This window comes from Chionomys nivalis, chromosome X, assembly GCF_950005125.1.
Source record: "Chionomys nivalis chromosome X, mChiNiv1.1, whole genome shotgun sequence".
In the NCBI taxonomy this organism is placed as follows: domain Eukaryota; kingdom Metazoa; phylum Chordata; class Mammalia; order Rodentia; family Cricetidae; genus Chionomys; species Chionomys nivalis.
In genome coordinates, this window is record NC_080112.1 from 137,500,990 (window position 1) to 137,518,001 (window position 17,012).

At 43.9% G+C, this 17,012-nt stretch overlaps 1 protein-coding gene across 1 annotated transcript in view; it reads left to right on the forward strand.

Annotated features, from left to right (window-relative positions):
* Window positions 1–3,761: 3,761 nt before the first annotated feature.
* Window positions 3,762–17,012, forward strand: part of Sms (spermine synthase) — a 53,927-nt gene continuing 40,676 nt past the window's right edge. The window contains exon 1 of the mRNA XM_057759799.1: window positions 3,762–3,946. Coding sequence (XP_057615782.1) covers window positions 3,898–3,946 — 49 coding nt within the window. The 5' untranslated portion in view covers window positions 3,762–3,897. The remainder of the gene's footprint in view (window positions 3,947–17,012) is intronic.

Sequence of the window (17,012 nt, forward strand, 5' to 3'; positions counted from 1 at the left end):
GGTGGTTTGGGAAGCATTTCAGGGAGTCAGGGTTGGATGCTGCCAGGGCAATGTTCTCTGGCTGAGAATTTAGCAAATATCTCTGGAAGTGGGGGCAAACAAGAGCCAGGATAAATGTGGGGTTGGCAGAGAAGCAGGAGGCACCACTATTAGCAAGATTGGGGGATGTCTGGTCATATTTGTGCTTTGAACAATGTCCGTGTTTTGTCCCTGTGGAAACATGATTATGGAGTAGCTTAGCTTGTGTCTTGTCCTGGCTGTTTGCAGAGTGGTTTACTGGATTTTAGTGTTTGGGGAGTTGTTTCTCATCGCACACATCTGTCTGTGAGCACATGACCAGGTCCTGGACAGTAAGGCATTTTTTTTTTTTTTACTTTTTCATTCCTCCATTTTGGTCAAGAGCAGAAAAGGGCAGCCTGGTGTTCATGAATAATCCAGTCTATCCACATTTTGCCAGTGGAAAACATTGTCAACCAGGAAGCTGTTTCAAAGCTTAGGCTATGGTTAATGGGTTATTTCTCATTGCTGTGACACAGTACTTAACATAAACAACTCAAGAGAGTAAAAGGATTCTTTTGGCTTATTGTCTCTATCATTGTTTTGGGGCCATCAGGCAGATGAACATCATGGCAGAAGGGCTTTAGGAGCAAAATTGCTTTCCTCATGGTAGCCAGGGAGCAGAGAAGACCAGCAAGAGGTCAGGCAAAAGATATCCCCCAAAGACACACCCATAGCGATCTACTTCCTTCAGCTAGCTATGTAGGCCTCCTAAAGTTTCTACTATGTTTGGTGACAAAGAGTGTCACCTCCTGAGGACCAGGCCTTCAACTTATGTGTGTGTGTGGGGGGGGGCATTTCATATTTGTGTTTGTTACTTTTCTATTGCTGTACGAAGACACCATGACCAAGGTAATTTATAGTAGAAACTGTTCATTAGGGCTTACAGTTTCAGAGGGTGAGTCTGTGACCCACATGGCAGGGAGAATGGCAGCAGGCAGGCTGGCAGAAGTAGTTCAGGGCTCACATCTTGATTCACAAGCATGAGACAGAGCTATCATTCGAAACCTCAAAGCCCACCCACAGTGACCTGTCTCCTCCAACAAGGACACAAGCTCCTAATTCTTCCCAAACTGTTCCGCTGATTGGAGACCAAGTATTTAAACATATGATCCTGTGGAGGTCATTCTCATTCAAACCACCACAAAGACTAAATCGTAACTTTAGAGAATTCCTCGCACTTTTGTTGCAAGATGAGTGGCAGAGCTCTTTGATGTCATAACAGCTAACCAATTACATTTAACTGGTCAACTATAATACAGTTGCTAATCACAGCCTAAATGCTTAGTTTTGAAACAGCCCTCGAAGTTAGGGACCTAGATTGCAAAAATTCAGGCAATGAGAACATCTCCAAATCCAAAATCCAAATATGTTGGAGACGTTTATAGAGGCCTTTGGTTTCTGTTTACTTTTGTTTTTGTTTGTTTGTTTGCTTTGTGTTTCCAAGACAGGGTTTCTCTGTGTAGTCCTAGCTGTCCTGGAATTCACTCTGTAGACAAGGCTGGCCTCAAACTCACAGAGATCCGCCTGCCTCTTCTTCCCGAGTGCTAAGATTAAAGGCATGTGCTACCACTACTTACCTGGCTCCCATGTCCTGTCTTTAATAGTCTTGCTAGGAATGGCCGGGCGGTGGTGGCGCACGCCTTTAATCCCAGCACTCGGGAGGCAGAGACAGGCGGATCTCTGTGAGTTTGAGGCCAGCCTTGTCTACAAGAGCTAGTTCCAGGACAGGTTCCAAAAGCTACAGAGAAATCCTGTCTCGAAAAACCAAACCAAAAAAAAAAAAGTTGTGAATAGTCTTGCTAGGATTGTGTAGATTTTGGAAGACCTTTGTAGTAAACTGCTAACATCATCTCAACAACGTTGATCCTATATCAAGACCTATTTATTGCTGATATTTTATTTTCTTCCCGAGGCATTTTTGTTAAACTCCACTTTTCTTCACGGCTCTCTTTTGCCATCATTAATGGCAAAGCACCTTAAAGTTCCTCATCTCTGCTTAGTTCACATTTGGCAAGCTGAAATACAGTTTCTGGGGGCGGACATGTTTCAGTCAGGAGCCCATGGCCATGTGCAGGGTCCTCCACAATCTGCTGAGCAAGACCAGCTACATCCTTTTCACTCGACCTCAATCATTCTGTTCAAAAATTCTGTAGACATCCAAGCAGGGGATGGCGAATAGTGAAGCTAAGTGCAGGCAGGTGGCTTACCCCCCCGCTGAGCAGGCTATGAAGGTGTGGCCGGCACATGAACTTCTGCTGTCCTTGCCACATACAGGACAACTGTGTTCCAGTGACTTGACTCCAGAAGAAAGGGAGGTCGAAGGACCAGAGAGCAGAAGAAGTCACAAAACTGAGGACCTGGTTTCCAGAGAAGGAGGCAACAAACAGGTGACTATCGATAGTAACAAAAGAGGAGCACACCGAAAAGGGGACCACCCCAAGTATCATCTTAGGTACGGACGCTTTCCCAGTGGCCTCCCTTCCCGCCAGCCCTCTCCTAAGAAAAGTGGCAAGTGAGCGCCGCTACTTTTGTTTCAGCTCAGTTCTGACCACCCAAGCACAACGACCTACCTACCGAGGCTATAGGTCACAGGTACACAGTAAAAGCCCTGTGCGGGGTGCACTCTTCCTTCCTTTCCTCTTCCGCCCCTCCGGGAAAGATGAGGCTCAAAAACGTTAAGAGAGAAACCCAAATCACCACCCACAGAACAAAACCAATTAGAATAAAGGCAGAATAACTGTTTATAAAGTCAGTGCTAGGTTTTTGCCGAACAGTGAAGGGCTCATTAAAACAAACAAACAAACAAACAAACATTAAATCAACTAACCAAAACCAAAAGGAAACACAGTACTAAAACTGCCTAAGGGAAAACTAAACTTAATATGTATTTTTTTTTTTTTTTTGTGCTGGTGCGGAGGAGATGGAGAATTCACTAATCAGGAGAGGAACCCCACACAATGATAGAGTCTTTTGCCCAGGGATTTTGCTCCCGCAGTAAAGGATGGTTTTAGTCCACAGGCACTTTAGTTCTCTTTTGTTCCTTTTTGGTGAATACTAATGCTCGAAAATGAGGCCGAGTTTGGAGGGCCATTGAGAACAGCGGCACCGTGGAGGGGGAAGTCCTGTGGGAGAAAGTCTCAAGTCCACAAGTTCTCAGCTTAGCCTTAGTACTTGACTCTTTTGTTTTCCAATTTTGCATGAAAATGTCACTTGAATCTCCCTGAACGTTCTATTCTGTTCTCAAATACTTGCCCCTTACCAATAAAAATGTTATTAATAATCCCATTGGGTTAGACGTGCATTTTAAGAAAAGGCAGGCTGTACTTTTAGAGACTACAGGGGTAGATCCTAGCATTTTATTTAATTTCTTTCCCCACATGGTCAGGAAGTAACTGGGGCCTTGGCTTGGGGAGGGGGGTAGGCATATAGGGAAGTGTATAGGGAGGCCCCCCGGAAGTCGCGCTGAGCCGTTTAAACCTGAGGTGACCTCCTAACGGATGGCGAATGGCGGGAGAGCCTGGCCAGAGCTTTACCGCAGGGCGCGGCCATTGGTGACGCACGCCAGGGAGCCGGCGCCCGCGTTTCCACCATTAGCGAGGCCTCACACCCAGCTCTCCAAGTTCGGGGCTGGAGGCGTCCCTGCTTCGCTTCCTCCTCTAGGAGGCGGGTCGGCCCCGCCCCTGCGCCCCGGGTCGCTCCCCGCCGCCCCGCCCACCTCCTACTCCTGGCCTCCCCCGGCGCAGCGCACTCGCCGCCGGCCCGCAGGCTGACACGCCGCGCGGTCCCTCAGTCTCCCGCGGTCGCCTCCCCAGGCATGGCACAGGGCCTCGCCGCACTATGGCAGCAGCAAGGCACAGCACGCTCGACTTCACGCTCGGAGCCAAAGGTGAGGGCGCCGCTCGCCACCTGCACCGGCGCCTCGGAGGCGGCAGCGGCAGTGGCGGTGGCGGCTGCGCGATCGTCCCCTCCGCGCCTGCGGGGCTGAGGCCAGGACCAGGCTCCGGGGCGCGCGCCTCGTACTGAACAATGCGGGCGGCCGCGCGGCGCCTGCGTCTCCCCCGGCTGCGGCGCTGAGCACGCCACTGCGGGCCCTCGTGCATCGGCGGAGGCCGCGCCGCGCCCCTCCGCTCCCCGCCGTGCTCGGTGCTAGGTCCTCGCCGAGGTCGCTGGTGGCCGCACTACGGGGCCTGGGGGGGAGCTGCGGCGATGTGTGCCAGCCGCACCGCCCTTCCGGGCCTGGATCGTAGGTCCACGCGGGCTCGCTGCCCTCCACGCCCCGCTGGAGGGTAAATCCTTCTCAGGCTGTGGGGTGCGGCGGATCCCCGGTAGGGGCGGGTGCCGGGCGCTGTGGCCGATTCGAGGCGTGACCCGCGAGGCCGGCCTCGGCGAGGGGTGTGCGCGGCGCGGGACTGCTGCCCACGCCGCCTTTTCCTCTGCTGAATTTCCCTCTTGGGGGTGGGGTGGGGGTTTCCCCTTGAGGGCAGCCAGGGCTGGAGGAGGACCAGGGCCACTTACCACACGCAAGGTTCTTAGTCCACTTTGTAGGACACCGAACCTCCGAAAAGGGACCCCGGGGACAGAGAAAGGAAACGATTATTATTCTTAAGGGTGGGGGAAGGATGAGATTTGGGCGCGGGAATTATAGCCACCACCATCACTTCTAATCCGCGAGGCTCAGAAACCCGAGCCTGGTCTTCCCAGAAAAGGCTGGGACAATCTATCACGGACTGGAATTTGGAGGATAGGGATGCAGTGCGGGCTTCTTTTCTTTGAGAGAATCCAGCCTGGACGCAGGGGGCGGGAATGATGGGGCCGGCTTGCATGTGCACTTCCCAGATCATCCCACATGCAGTGTGCTGCTCAGACCTTGCTTTTTCTCTGGTTTCTCGATTAATGGAACACCCTTTCTGTTCGGATTTTTAACATCAACGTTGCTGCTTTCTGAACTTCTGAGCGCTCACTTGGTACTTTCTCCTTCAATCCTAAAATATCTCAGAGAGCACAAGATCAATAATTTAAAGACAAAAAAAATTAAATCTGGTGATTTGGAGCAAAGTCTGGCTTTCAGTCTGCCTTTTTTCTAATTGGTTTTGTTCTGTGGGTGGTGATTTGGGTTTCTCTCTTAACGTTTTTGAGCCTCATCTTTCCCGGAGGGGCGGAAGAGGAAAGGAAGGAAGAGTGCACCCCGCACAAGGCTTTTACTGTGTACCTGTGACCTATAGCCTCGGTAGGTAGGTCGTTGTGCTTGGGTGGTCAGAACTGACCTGAAACAAAAGTAGCGGCGCTCACTTGCCACTTTTCTTAGGAGAGGGCTGGCGGGAAGGGAGGACACTGGGAAAGCGTCCGTACCTAAGATAATACTTGGGTGGTGGGGCTGGAGGGGAGTGTAAGATCACAAAGGCTTTCCTGAGAGTTAGTTACCTTGGCCGCTTTCAGGGCTGACTGGCGAATGGGAATTCTAGCACCCCGTGAACTGGGTGGTGAGAAAAGTGAAGAGCCTGGTGAGCAGAGCAAAGGCCTCCCCCAACTGGGAAGGGGTGAATTTGGGGGATGTGTCCCCTCGTGTAATCCCCAGGGGAACACTTCTCTTAATTCTTCATGGACTTTCTGGAGGGACAGTGGGCTCAGCATGGGGTCAGAGAAATTCTAGCCCTTCCAGAGACAATTGAACCTTCTGCTTATTTCAGTGTTGAGCATGAAGGGCAAGGGCACACGTGTAAAGCTCGGTGAAATGCACTTAAGAGGGAAATGTCAAACATCAGTTGTTAATGTTTTAACTTGCACTTTGTTCTTAATTAAAACTAAGAAAATTGAAGCCAGGCATATTGACAGACTTTTAATCTCAGCACTCAGGTGGGTCTTAAGGTCTCTAAATCCCTTCCAGCTTGGTTAGATCCTTTCTCAAAACAACAAATAAACAAGAAAGGCGGTGTCTCCTCCTTGTGGTGAAGCAAAGCAAGAGTTCAGTAATCCTTCCTAAGGGAGCAGTTTTATGATGTGATTTCAGTGGAGTTAAACTTGAACTACTTCGCACTGTTTCTGTTCCAGTCTAACCTGGTTACCAATGCAAGCTAACTCCAACCCACCCAACCACTTAAGTCTGGTGGTAGTCTTTAGCGCACTGGCTGATGAAATAACCCAGAAGGTTGTTTCCACTAAAACAAATGCTCGTTTTATTTATTTATTTAAGGTGTATTTTCATTTTATGTGCATTGGTGTCTCATCTGCGTGTGTGTCTGAGTGAGGGTGTCAGGTTCCCTGGAACTGGACTTACAGACAGTTGTGAGCTGCCATGTGGGTGCTGGGAATTGAACCTGGGTCCTCTGGAAGAGCAGCCAGTATTTTTAACCGCTGATCCATCTCTCCAGATCAACAAAGCTCATCTTGGGTCATCCTGTAAGTAAAGTGTTGGACTCTGAGGACTGTTAATTCCAGGAAACATGAGATTCTCTTTTTTCAGCTCAAAGCTAACAACAATAAATTGGTCCCGTGGTGTAGTTGGGCACCCTGGGACTGGTGGAGGACACAACTCTTTTGTTCTAGTTCCAGCCCCTAGTCAGGATGCTGGCTATGGAGAGCTGAGCGAGGCCTTATATCCTCTCCACGCTTGTTGGAGCAGTATCTTGCCAGCCAGTCAGCTCTGAAAACTTAGGTTAACTATGGTTCTTTTTGTCTTTTCTTGGGCTGGATATATCCAGGAGGCCGATTTCTAAAGTGATGTATGTCGTGAATCATTGTAGATGATACAAATGGTACATTGTAGACGGTGGGTTAGTTGTGTGATAAATGCTTATGTGAGCCAGGTACACCTTTCTTTCCTTTATTGAGTTAAAGCATCCCTTCCCAAAGTAACATGCTTCTCCCCACCCACCCCTCTTTCTTTTTGGTTTTTGGATACAGGATTTTCCTATGTAGCCCTGGCTGTTTTGGAACTTGCTGTGTAGACCATGCTGGCCTCGAATCAACAGAGATCTTCTTGCTTCTGCCTCCTAAGTGCTGAGATTAAAGATGTGATCACCAGCTAGGCCCAACATGAGCAACAGGACTGGTAAAAATGTAGAATTTCAGACCACTGCAGAATAAAATCACTAGTTTTAGCTAGAATATGTGACATAAAAATATAATTAAAAATATGATTTTGGGCTAGGCACGTGCCTTTAATCCCAGCACTTGGGAGGCAGAGGCAAGTGGATCTCTATGAGTTTGAGGCGAGCCTGGTCTACAGAGTGAGTTACAGGACAGCCAGGGTTACACAGAGAAACCCTGTCTCGGAAAACCAAAAAAAAAAAAAAAAAAAAAAAAGATTTTATTGGTGATAATGGATAGGAGTGAGTAGTTGGGGGAGAAGATGCAGAGTTTTAACTAGTGAAAAATACAGATGCGTATTTTGCTACATTCAAATCCAAAGGCCTCTTCGGTTGGATTTACTGGTCCCTTGGGCTTCTCTGGAGTGAGAGCACTGGGATTGCCCCACAACTTTATTTTACTTGGAGTAAGTTTTACTAGGACCAGATTTGCCTTTGAAGCATGCTTGTGAATCTTTGGCAGCTCTAGTCCACATTTTAAATATTAATAAATTAGGCCCATTGAGGTTTCCAGATGGGGGCGTGGCTTGTGCAGTGCAAACTGGCCTTAACTCAAGATCCTCTTGCATACTGAATGATGGTATGAGTAGGATGCCTCCTCTATCCTCCCTGAGATTTTCAACCTTTATGTGCTATAGCCTATTTGATTACAAAGCATTTGTTGCTTTCCTAATTGCAAAACCCCTTAATTTAAGATAGTGACTCAGTTGGGGTGTTTTATCATGGTCCACACCATGTGAGGAGGAATTTGGAGGTTCTGGAGAAATAGGGTTGGAAACTTAGGTCCGTTTACCTAGCGTACATGAAGCGTACGATAAACTATCAGTAAATTCCTTTGATCTTTTTTAGAAATACCTGTTTTGCATGTAAATTGTTATGGAAGGCACCACTTCCCCCAAGGTGCTGGTTGTTAGGGTCTAGGGATTACCTCCTACCCAGCCTGTGGAAATCTGTGGCTCTCCTAGTTTCCCTTGGTGAACTATTTTCTGGTGGAAGGATCCTTTTTTGTGTGTGACTTCATTAGCTAAGATCAATTGTAAAGCTTTAACCAGTTTTGATTCTATTTAAGCCTTTTGTTTTGATTCACGAGCTTTCATCCATTTATTCAGTACACTGTCTGTCTCCTTCACAAAAGATTTTCTTGTGCCCTTTTGCTTTAGCCTTGGAGCCTTGGGATTCTGGGAGTGAGGAATGAAAACTTTGATCCCACCCTATGTCGAACTTATATGAGTGTCTTAAATTTGCATCATAAATGTCTTTGGTTAATTCTGATGCTGATAAAAATATAAAGTTCACTGCACTAGACTCTTAAAAAAATCCCAAAACCTCAAGTCTGCTTAAGAGTTCTCACTGCTTTTTCAGAGGACCAGAGTCACACAGCTCAGAATTGCCTGTACCTTCAACTCTATGAGGATCTGCTGCCTTCTTCTGGCCTCCACCAGTATCTCCAAAGACACAGGAGAATAATCATAACCAAAAACATCAAACAAAAGACAATCCCCCCAATGGTAGCAGATTACTTTGATATACTTAATCCCAAGAACCCCCTCAGGCCTGTCCTAGAGTCTTACTGAATGTACCTAAAGAATGCACTCAATTCACTGCTCCTTTGCTTCTTGTTCTTGGCCACAGCCTCACCATTTGTCTCCATTGGCAGAAGTGCTGGATCATTTGGTCCATTTTCTCAAAAGATTCCCGGGTCCCCCGTACCTTGTGGAAAAACATAAAATCAGTAACAGCCCAGAAGATCCATTCCTGTTTAGTTCTTAAACCTTAGCACAACCCCTGCCCCCAGTCTTTTGCTTTGCTTGGAGGGTTGGCTCAGAATTGAACAGCTTGGGAGGGAGACATTGATTCTACTTTGCTAGGTTTTTTACCATAAGTGAATTGTGTTTGAAATGTTTTATAGACTGCTTGGAAGAGGGCCCCAGTTAGAGTCTGCCTTTCTTTGGCTTGCCTGTTTGGTTTACTTTGTTGTGAGTTTTATTTATTTTCTTTCTTTTTTAATGAACCTCTCTTCCTCTGGATTTGTAGAAGATTCTTAGTAGCACTGATCATTCTCCAGATGACTCCAGGGAAAATAATCTTCCATTGCTGGGAGATTTGTTTTGTGAGTCTGCCATTAAAAATTTGATCAAAATTTATTGTATAAAAATCAAAAAATGATGAAAAATGTATAAACCATAGTGTTTCTATATAGAGTACTTTCTACATGATCTCAGTTTCTTTAAGCTGCTGGAGGAAGCATATGGTAAAATTAATTTGTACTTTATATTAAGTAGTCTTTCCTAGCTTTCACTGAATGCTTCTCTCTTGTTTTAAATGCTTTGGGAGGGACACTGGCTGTTGAAAACATTATAACCAAGGCGCTGACAGCCGCCTCTTCCCCTCCCAATAGAGGAGAGGCACTTTTTCAAGTCCACTGACCCTATGTGAGCCATTAAAGAGAGAAGTTTCCAGTTGAATAACTGGTAGGCAATTTGTTTTGTTTGTTTTGAGAAAAGAAAGCCAGTTTGGTTTTTCTGTTGGAGGAATTACCAGTTTGGAATCTTCTCATCTCTCCTGCATACAATTAAATTGGCTGTATTTGAATTGGCAACTCCTTCTTTAAAGAGTTGAGACTACAGCCCTGAGGCCTTTAATAGCTTTGATCCTTGGTGCTCTCCCTCTGGTTTTGGATTTGGTATCTTAAAGATTAGAGTTGCCACTCTTTAATTTAATTGCAACTCCATAACCTATCTCCACAAACCCTTGTAGCTAAGGATTCATTTATTAAACTACTGGATGTTTGCAAGGGTGTGGTAGTATATACCTGTGATCTGTAGACAGTGTGGATACTGAGGTAGGATGATCACAAGTTCATGTCAAGACTGGGCTGGATAGAAAGACATTAAAAAAATTGTCTTATGGTTGTGTATTTAAAAATTTCTCCAGTATGGCTATTAGTGAGTTTACTTTTAGAGTCAACAATTATTCTGGTTGTTTAATCCACCATCTCACTACAATTGTAACCCAAACCTGCTGGTGAGCCCTGCAGCTCCAACCAACCATTTCATGGTAGTTTAATTACAAGCTTGGTTCTTTTGAAAAGTGAAGAAACCTCCTCAATTGAATCTGCAAACCAAGTATGTAAACCATGCACAAATGCTCTTTTAAACTCTTAAGAACTAGGCACTTTTCCAGACCTCAGGAAAAACAGCTCTGCTGCCCTACGGTGTGATGAGCCTGGATTTCATTAAATCGGTAGTGTCATCTGTGTTCTTGGAGAAACCGTTGAGGAAGTGGCAATACCAGTAATCAAATGCATTGATGTTTTTAAGCCCCAAACTAAAAGGAGCTAGGAGGAACCAATAGCTTTTCTTGCATCTTAATTCCTTCTCCATAAAGGCATTAATAAGACCAAAATCACACACATTGTGTCATTGGGTGGGATAATCAATAAAATGCTTGGGAGAGTGTCAAATGAGATATAAAATACTTAACACTAATTACAATATTTAGGGCCGAATACTTTGAAACTGTGTCAGCCAATAACGATGCTCAGATAGATAGGTATAAAGTGGTACAAATTAGCTTACTCATATTTGGAAAGTTCTGGCAAAAGAGAGGTGGAAATAATAAGCTGGCTTATGATTTGAACCCAGTTTTATTTAAAGCCCCTATCCCATGTTATTGGTTAAAGTGTTTGTATGACATGATTATTTTTACCCTAGAATGGAAATTTACTTAGTAAGAATCCTGAGCAATGTCTATGTTGCTGCTTTATTTAATACTGAATTCTCTTTTCCAGGAGTACAGATCATAGTGTTGAAACAAGGCTAAGTGATATGCATGCCCAAGGGCCTTCCAGATTTTTCTGTTGGCGTAGGACATAGAATTGAATGTAGAAGGTTTCTGAAATGAAAAAAAACTTTGAGAAAAAGATTATTTTCAGGACCAATGCCTTGGATGACTCTCTGGGAAAGTACATTTTATAAAGTGGCATGTTTTATATTGGTGCTTAATGTTGAAGCTCAAAGTATCACACTGAGGCCTAAGTGCCTCAGTTCTGTTTGGAAGTGTTGGCAATGAGGTACCCTAGGCCTTCCTGTACAAATATCAGATATTTCTAGTTTGTCTAGTTTGGAGCAGGTGACTTTGGTGTTAGAAGAAAGAACTTGCCATCAGCTTAAGTCCTTTTGGTATGAGGTATAAAAATTTGGTAAGATTTAACAAAAAATAACTGGGCTGACAAGGTGACTCAGAAGGTACAATCCCTGGAACCCACATGATAGAGTCATTTATAGAGTCAGCCTTCCTTCCTTCCTTCCTTCCTTCCTTCCTTCCTTCCTTCCTTCCTTCCTTCCTTCCTTCCTTCCTTTCTTTTTTTGATATAGCTCTTCTCTGTGTGGTCCTGGCTATTCTGGAACTCCCTACATAGACCAGTCTGATCTAGAACTTCTAGAACAGTGGTTCTCAACCTTCCTAATTCTGTGACCCTTTAATACAGTTCCTCATGTTGTGGTGACCCCAATCATAATATTTTTATTGCTACTTCATAACTGTAGTTTTGCTACTTTGAATTATAATGTAAATATCTGATATACAGAGTATCTGACATGCGACCTCAAAGAGGTTGTAACCCACAGGTTGAGAACCACTGACTTAGACGCTGAATAACGAAGCCACTTGACACTCCTAGACAGGACTCAGTCAAGCATCACAAGTCATCCCGTGATACATCAGGCTACAGCTATGAAGAGAACCAAAGCAGAAGAGAACATTAAAAGAAAACATCTGACTACAGTTAAATAGCCATCCCTTCCCTTTATAGTGGCAACATTGGTATCTTTGTGAGGTATAAAAGGTCCCCAGCCACCACTTCCCAGAGCATTGGGACACATCTCAGACTGGCCCCGAGATAGGAGAGTGGTAATAATTTCCTTTAGCTTCATCCAGAAAGGGAGCACATAAAAAGTGGGATCGGCCAGGCCTGGTGGTGCTTGCCTATAATCCTGGCTTCTTAGGAGGACAAGGTAATCAACCTTGTCTTAAAATAAAATGCATCCTACCCAACCCCCCGCAAATAGTTGGAGACATAACTCAGGGACATAGGAATTCCACAGCATGCACAAAAGGTCCTAGGTTCCATAGCACAAGAGGAAGAAAATGGGATTCCCACTTGGAGAAATCCTTTCTAAGACCTTTCTTTACCCACTAACTCTAAGTGGACAGAATTCCTTACAAGTAAGGTCCCTAATATTGCTGTTTCATAGATTATTGTCTGTGAGTCAACAATGAAATAGTATTCAAAGAGATTAAGCAGTTAAAACATTGTGTACTTTGTGCTTGTAAAACTCATGTTTTGGGGAACTATTCCTCAACAAGCTTCTTTGCTGGGTAGTGGTGGCCTTTAATCCCTGTGTGCAGAGGCAGTGACTTCAAGGCCAGCCTGGTCTACAAGAGCTAGTTCCAGGACAGCCAGGGCTGTTACACAGAGAAACCCTGTCTTGAAAGAAACAAAACAAACAAACAACAGCAAAAAGAAGCCTCCTCCACAGCACTATCAACAATTTCATATTTGTCGGAGGCCCTTCAAAATGGACCTCTGAGTAGCTTACTCAGAGCCTAGATGGTGAGAGAAATGCCACGGTAGAATGGTAGAGAGCTAGAAGACAAACAATTCAAGCATGAACAGAGCCATGTGCTGTGACAAATTCCAGATGGGAAAAGGGCCATGTGAGGGGCCTGGGAACCTGTACTTCCAAATGTTTCCAGATGACTCAGAAGCGGGCAATCAACCTCACTGGCTTTCTGTGATCTAAAGGCAGAGGAGTAGGAAAACTTTCTGGAAAGGTCCACATAGAGTAATCAGGTGCTGCAGGCCAATCAGGCTCCAAGTCCCAGATTCTCAAAGTGCCTTTACCTTTTATTTACAACTCTTTAAAAATGCTTAGCTGGAGGGTCAGATTAGACCAGGGCTGCCGAGCAGGATTTGGCCCAAGGACTTTAATTTGCTGACCCCTGGGTCTAAGGTCTTTTCTAGCTCTAAAATCTTAATCAACAAGGACATTTAGCTCTAATTTGACAATCCGAATTTTCGAAGTGGCTTCTTAGAAGTTAAGCCTCAATAACACAAGCACTATTTCCTGCAGTTAAGTCACCAACTTATTAATTAAATGCTAGAGAAAACTGTCAATCATCTATCTAAGATGCCTGCTCTTTATGGAGTATTTGGAAATAACACTGGCAACTAGTGAAAACCATCCCGTGATAGAGAATATTTAGGGGGAACAGTTTCCATTTTAAAGTTTTAAATCACCAATCTTTGTTCCCACTTTAAGGAAAAAAAAAAAAAAACAAGCTGGGAGGACATCAAGGAAAAACTGTTTCATTAAAAAAAATAACAAACCAGCAAGGCTGGCAAAGGAAAAAAGAGAAGTCATGCCAATACTAGGAAAAAAAACCCCAAATATCAGCAAAATGGGATATCATTGCAGCCCCCGTAGGACCAGAAGGCTAGGAGAATACTACAAATAATCTGACCCAGAAACACACTTGTTGTAATATGAGCGGCGGGGCTGCGTCCCCGGCACCCGGCCGCCCACATGGCTAGCTTATGCCCCCAAATAATTACACGGAAACTGTATTCTTTTAATCACTGCCTGGCCCATTAGTTCCAGCCTCTTATTGGTTAGCTCTTACATATTGATCTAACCCATTTCTAATATTCTGTGTAGCACCACGAGCTGGCTTACCAGGGAGAATCTTAACCTGCGTCTGTCTGGAGAGAGAGAATCATGGCGACTCCTGACTCAGCTTCTTTCTCCCAGCATTCTCTCTGTTTACTCCGCCTACCTAATTTTCTGTCCTATTAAAGGGGCCAAGGCAGTTTCTTTATTACTTGAAAGTAATTCCTCCATCATTTCCCCTTTTTCTGTTTAAACAAAAAAGAAAGGCTTTAACTTTAACGTGGTAAAATTACATATAACAAAATGGTTATCAAGCAAGAATTACAGTTACAATATTTATATCTATTTTATCTTTTATCATAAGTAAGGAAAACTATAACTAACCATTCTTTAACTCCATCAAAGACTCCAGAAGGATATAATATTACCTAAGCAAACAAGAAGTAAGATACTTCAAACTCTAGAAATGACAGAGACATCTCGCTGCCTGGACAGTCATCCAAAGTTCTTTTGTACCGTTGGGGCATCCATCTTTGGCCTACAGGCCCATAGTATCCAGCAGACATTTTTATGAAGCAGGAAATTCCAAAGACAGTTCCGTCACTTTTTGCTGTGTCCTGCAGAATGTCTCACAGACTCTTTCATGAGTCAGGAACCCCGAAAGACCATCTCACCTTTAGGCAAGTTCAGCAGTCCTCTCTCTGCGGGTTCTCTGTGTCCAGTTTATGTATCAGTCCAGGCAAGAGCAGTTTCTTGCCCAAATGGCTATCAAACTCCATAAGGAGCCTTTTTGATGCCCATCTTCCTCTTGAAGTAACTGGTGCTGCCAAAAGCAGACGTGTCTCATTGTCATGAAAAGCCCTAAGTGATTAAAACATTAAATGCCATGTTCTGTAGTCTTTGAAAGATATGAAGAATGCCTATCTAAAATATATCTATGCACACCTTGAAAATCTAACTAACATGACTACAAGCTTGACTATTATTGATGATTATCCACTAACAACCTATATTTCTTAATTATACGTTACATTTTAAATGAACTATACAATCACAATACAGTAATCAAGATCAGAAATACATATACATATAACAAAATTGACCTTAAAATCCATACCAATGCAAATTATTCATATCTATATCATATCCCCCTTTAAATGTAAAAGAACATTTATAAACCATATTTGGGAACATGGGTTGACACCTTCCAAAAGAAATGGGCCAATTCCAACAGCACAAAATGCTACAATTTATTCAATATGAAATGGGGAATAGCTTAACAAACTTACAACTAAAAACAACAACAACAACAAAAAAAAACCTTAATTTGAATTGTGTAAACTCTAAAGACAGGGTAGATGAGATACCTCAGCAGGTGAAGACTCGCACCACCAAGCCTGACAACCTAAGTTCCATACCTGGGATCCACGTGGTAGAAGGAGAGAAACAATTCCCACACCTTGTCTTCTGACCTCCACAGGTGCTTGCACACTCTGTCTCACATAAACATGTAGACAAGTACCGTAATTTTAAAAAGGACTCCAAAGAACTCCTAAATAATTCTAATAAACATTCAAAGAAAAATTACCTCTGTTTTGCTGTAACGGAAGAAGACAGCAGAGGAGAGGAGGCCTCAATTTTATGAAGTCAGAGATATTGGAATACCAAAACCCGACAAAGATAGTCCAAAACCAGACAGCTGCAGTTCAAAAGAATCATTTGTGAACATAGACACAAAGCCTATAGCAAGCTGGTGGACAGATCCTTTGCAAATAGGATTCAACAGTTTAGCAAAATAATTACATAAATGACCAAGTGATAGCTTCATCTTGGTATACAAGAATGTTTCAGTCTTTTAAACTATCAGGAAAAAAGAAATCTTATCCAGTATATTAATAGGCCAAAGGAAAACTCCACACCATTATTCTAAATTAGGACAGAAAGAGTAATAGAAAATCTAGCAGCTCTTGATAAAGGAAAAGAGAACTGAGGCTAATTTCCTTAATTCCATAAAGGGCATCTACAAAGTCTACTTTACACAATAGCAAATAGTGAGCAGCTTCCCTCTCTAAGGGTAACAAGGCAGTAAGCCAGCCAAGAAGTAGAGCCAAGTCAGCAAGGCACACAGTTTAACAGCTTTCCTAAGGTAAACCAGGTAGTAAGTGGTAGGTCCAGGACTGAAGCAGGTAGATTCCAAAACCCATTTCATTTCTCTGTTTTATGTGGGGCTGGCATTTTGTGTCATAACATGTATAATGTCACAGGTCAGAGGAGGGGTCTAGTTCCCGGCATGCCACTCAATTTGTCAAGTTTGGTGGCAAACGTCTTTTACTCCCTAAGTTAGTGGTTCTCAACCTGTTGCAACTCCTTTGGTGGTCGAATCACCCTTTCACAGGGATTGCATAGTGAATATTTACATTATGACTCATAACAGTAGCAAAATTGCAGCTATGAAGTAGCAATGAAAAAATTTTATTGTTGGGAGGTACCACAACAGAAACTATATTAAAGGGTCACAGCATTAGGAAGGTTGAGAACCACTAAGAACTCAGAACAACTAACAGTATTTATCTTTCCCCAAAATAAAAGGCAGGCCTTAGCAAAGGCTCCATCCCTATGCTTTTTTTTCAGTCTCATTTACTTTTGCATATGGTTGTTTTGCCTTCATTTTATATCTGTGCATCATATGTTTACAGTGCTCCCGGAAACCAGATGAGGGCACTGGATCCTCTGGACCTGGAATTACAGACTGCTATAGTTGCCACATGGTTGCTGTGAACCAAACTCCAAGACTTGTGAAACAGCAGCAGGGGCTCTTAACCCACTGAGCCACCTCTCCAGCCCCCCTGTGCTTTGTAAAAATTTAAACAATTTTAAGGATGACATGTATAGATATACTTATGTGGACGGGAAAAAAGCTCAGAGGCCTTAACTCTAGACAAAGACCTATACACAACTAAGGAATCCTGAGAGCAGGAGAAATAGTGTTTGATATTGGTTATCCAATACCAAATGATCAGCCCTGAAAATCTGTATATGAGTAACATCATACAGACCAAGCATGTCGTATTTATTTAGGAGTGTGTGTCTGTATGTAACAATAAATAAGAGGCCATGAATTTGAAAGAGCAATGGGGCAGGGGAAGTATTCATGGGAAGGCTTAGGGAGAAGAAAGAGGGAAATGGCATAATTATA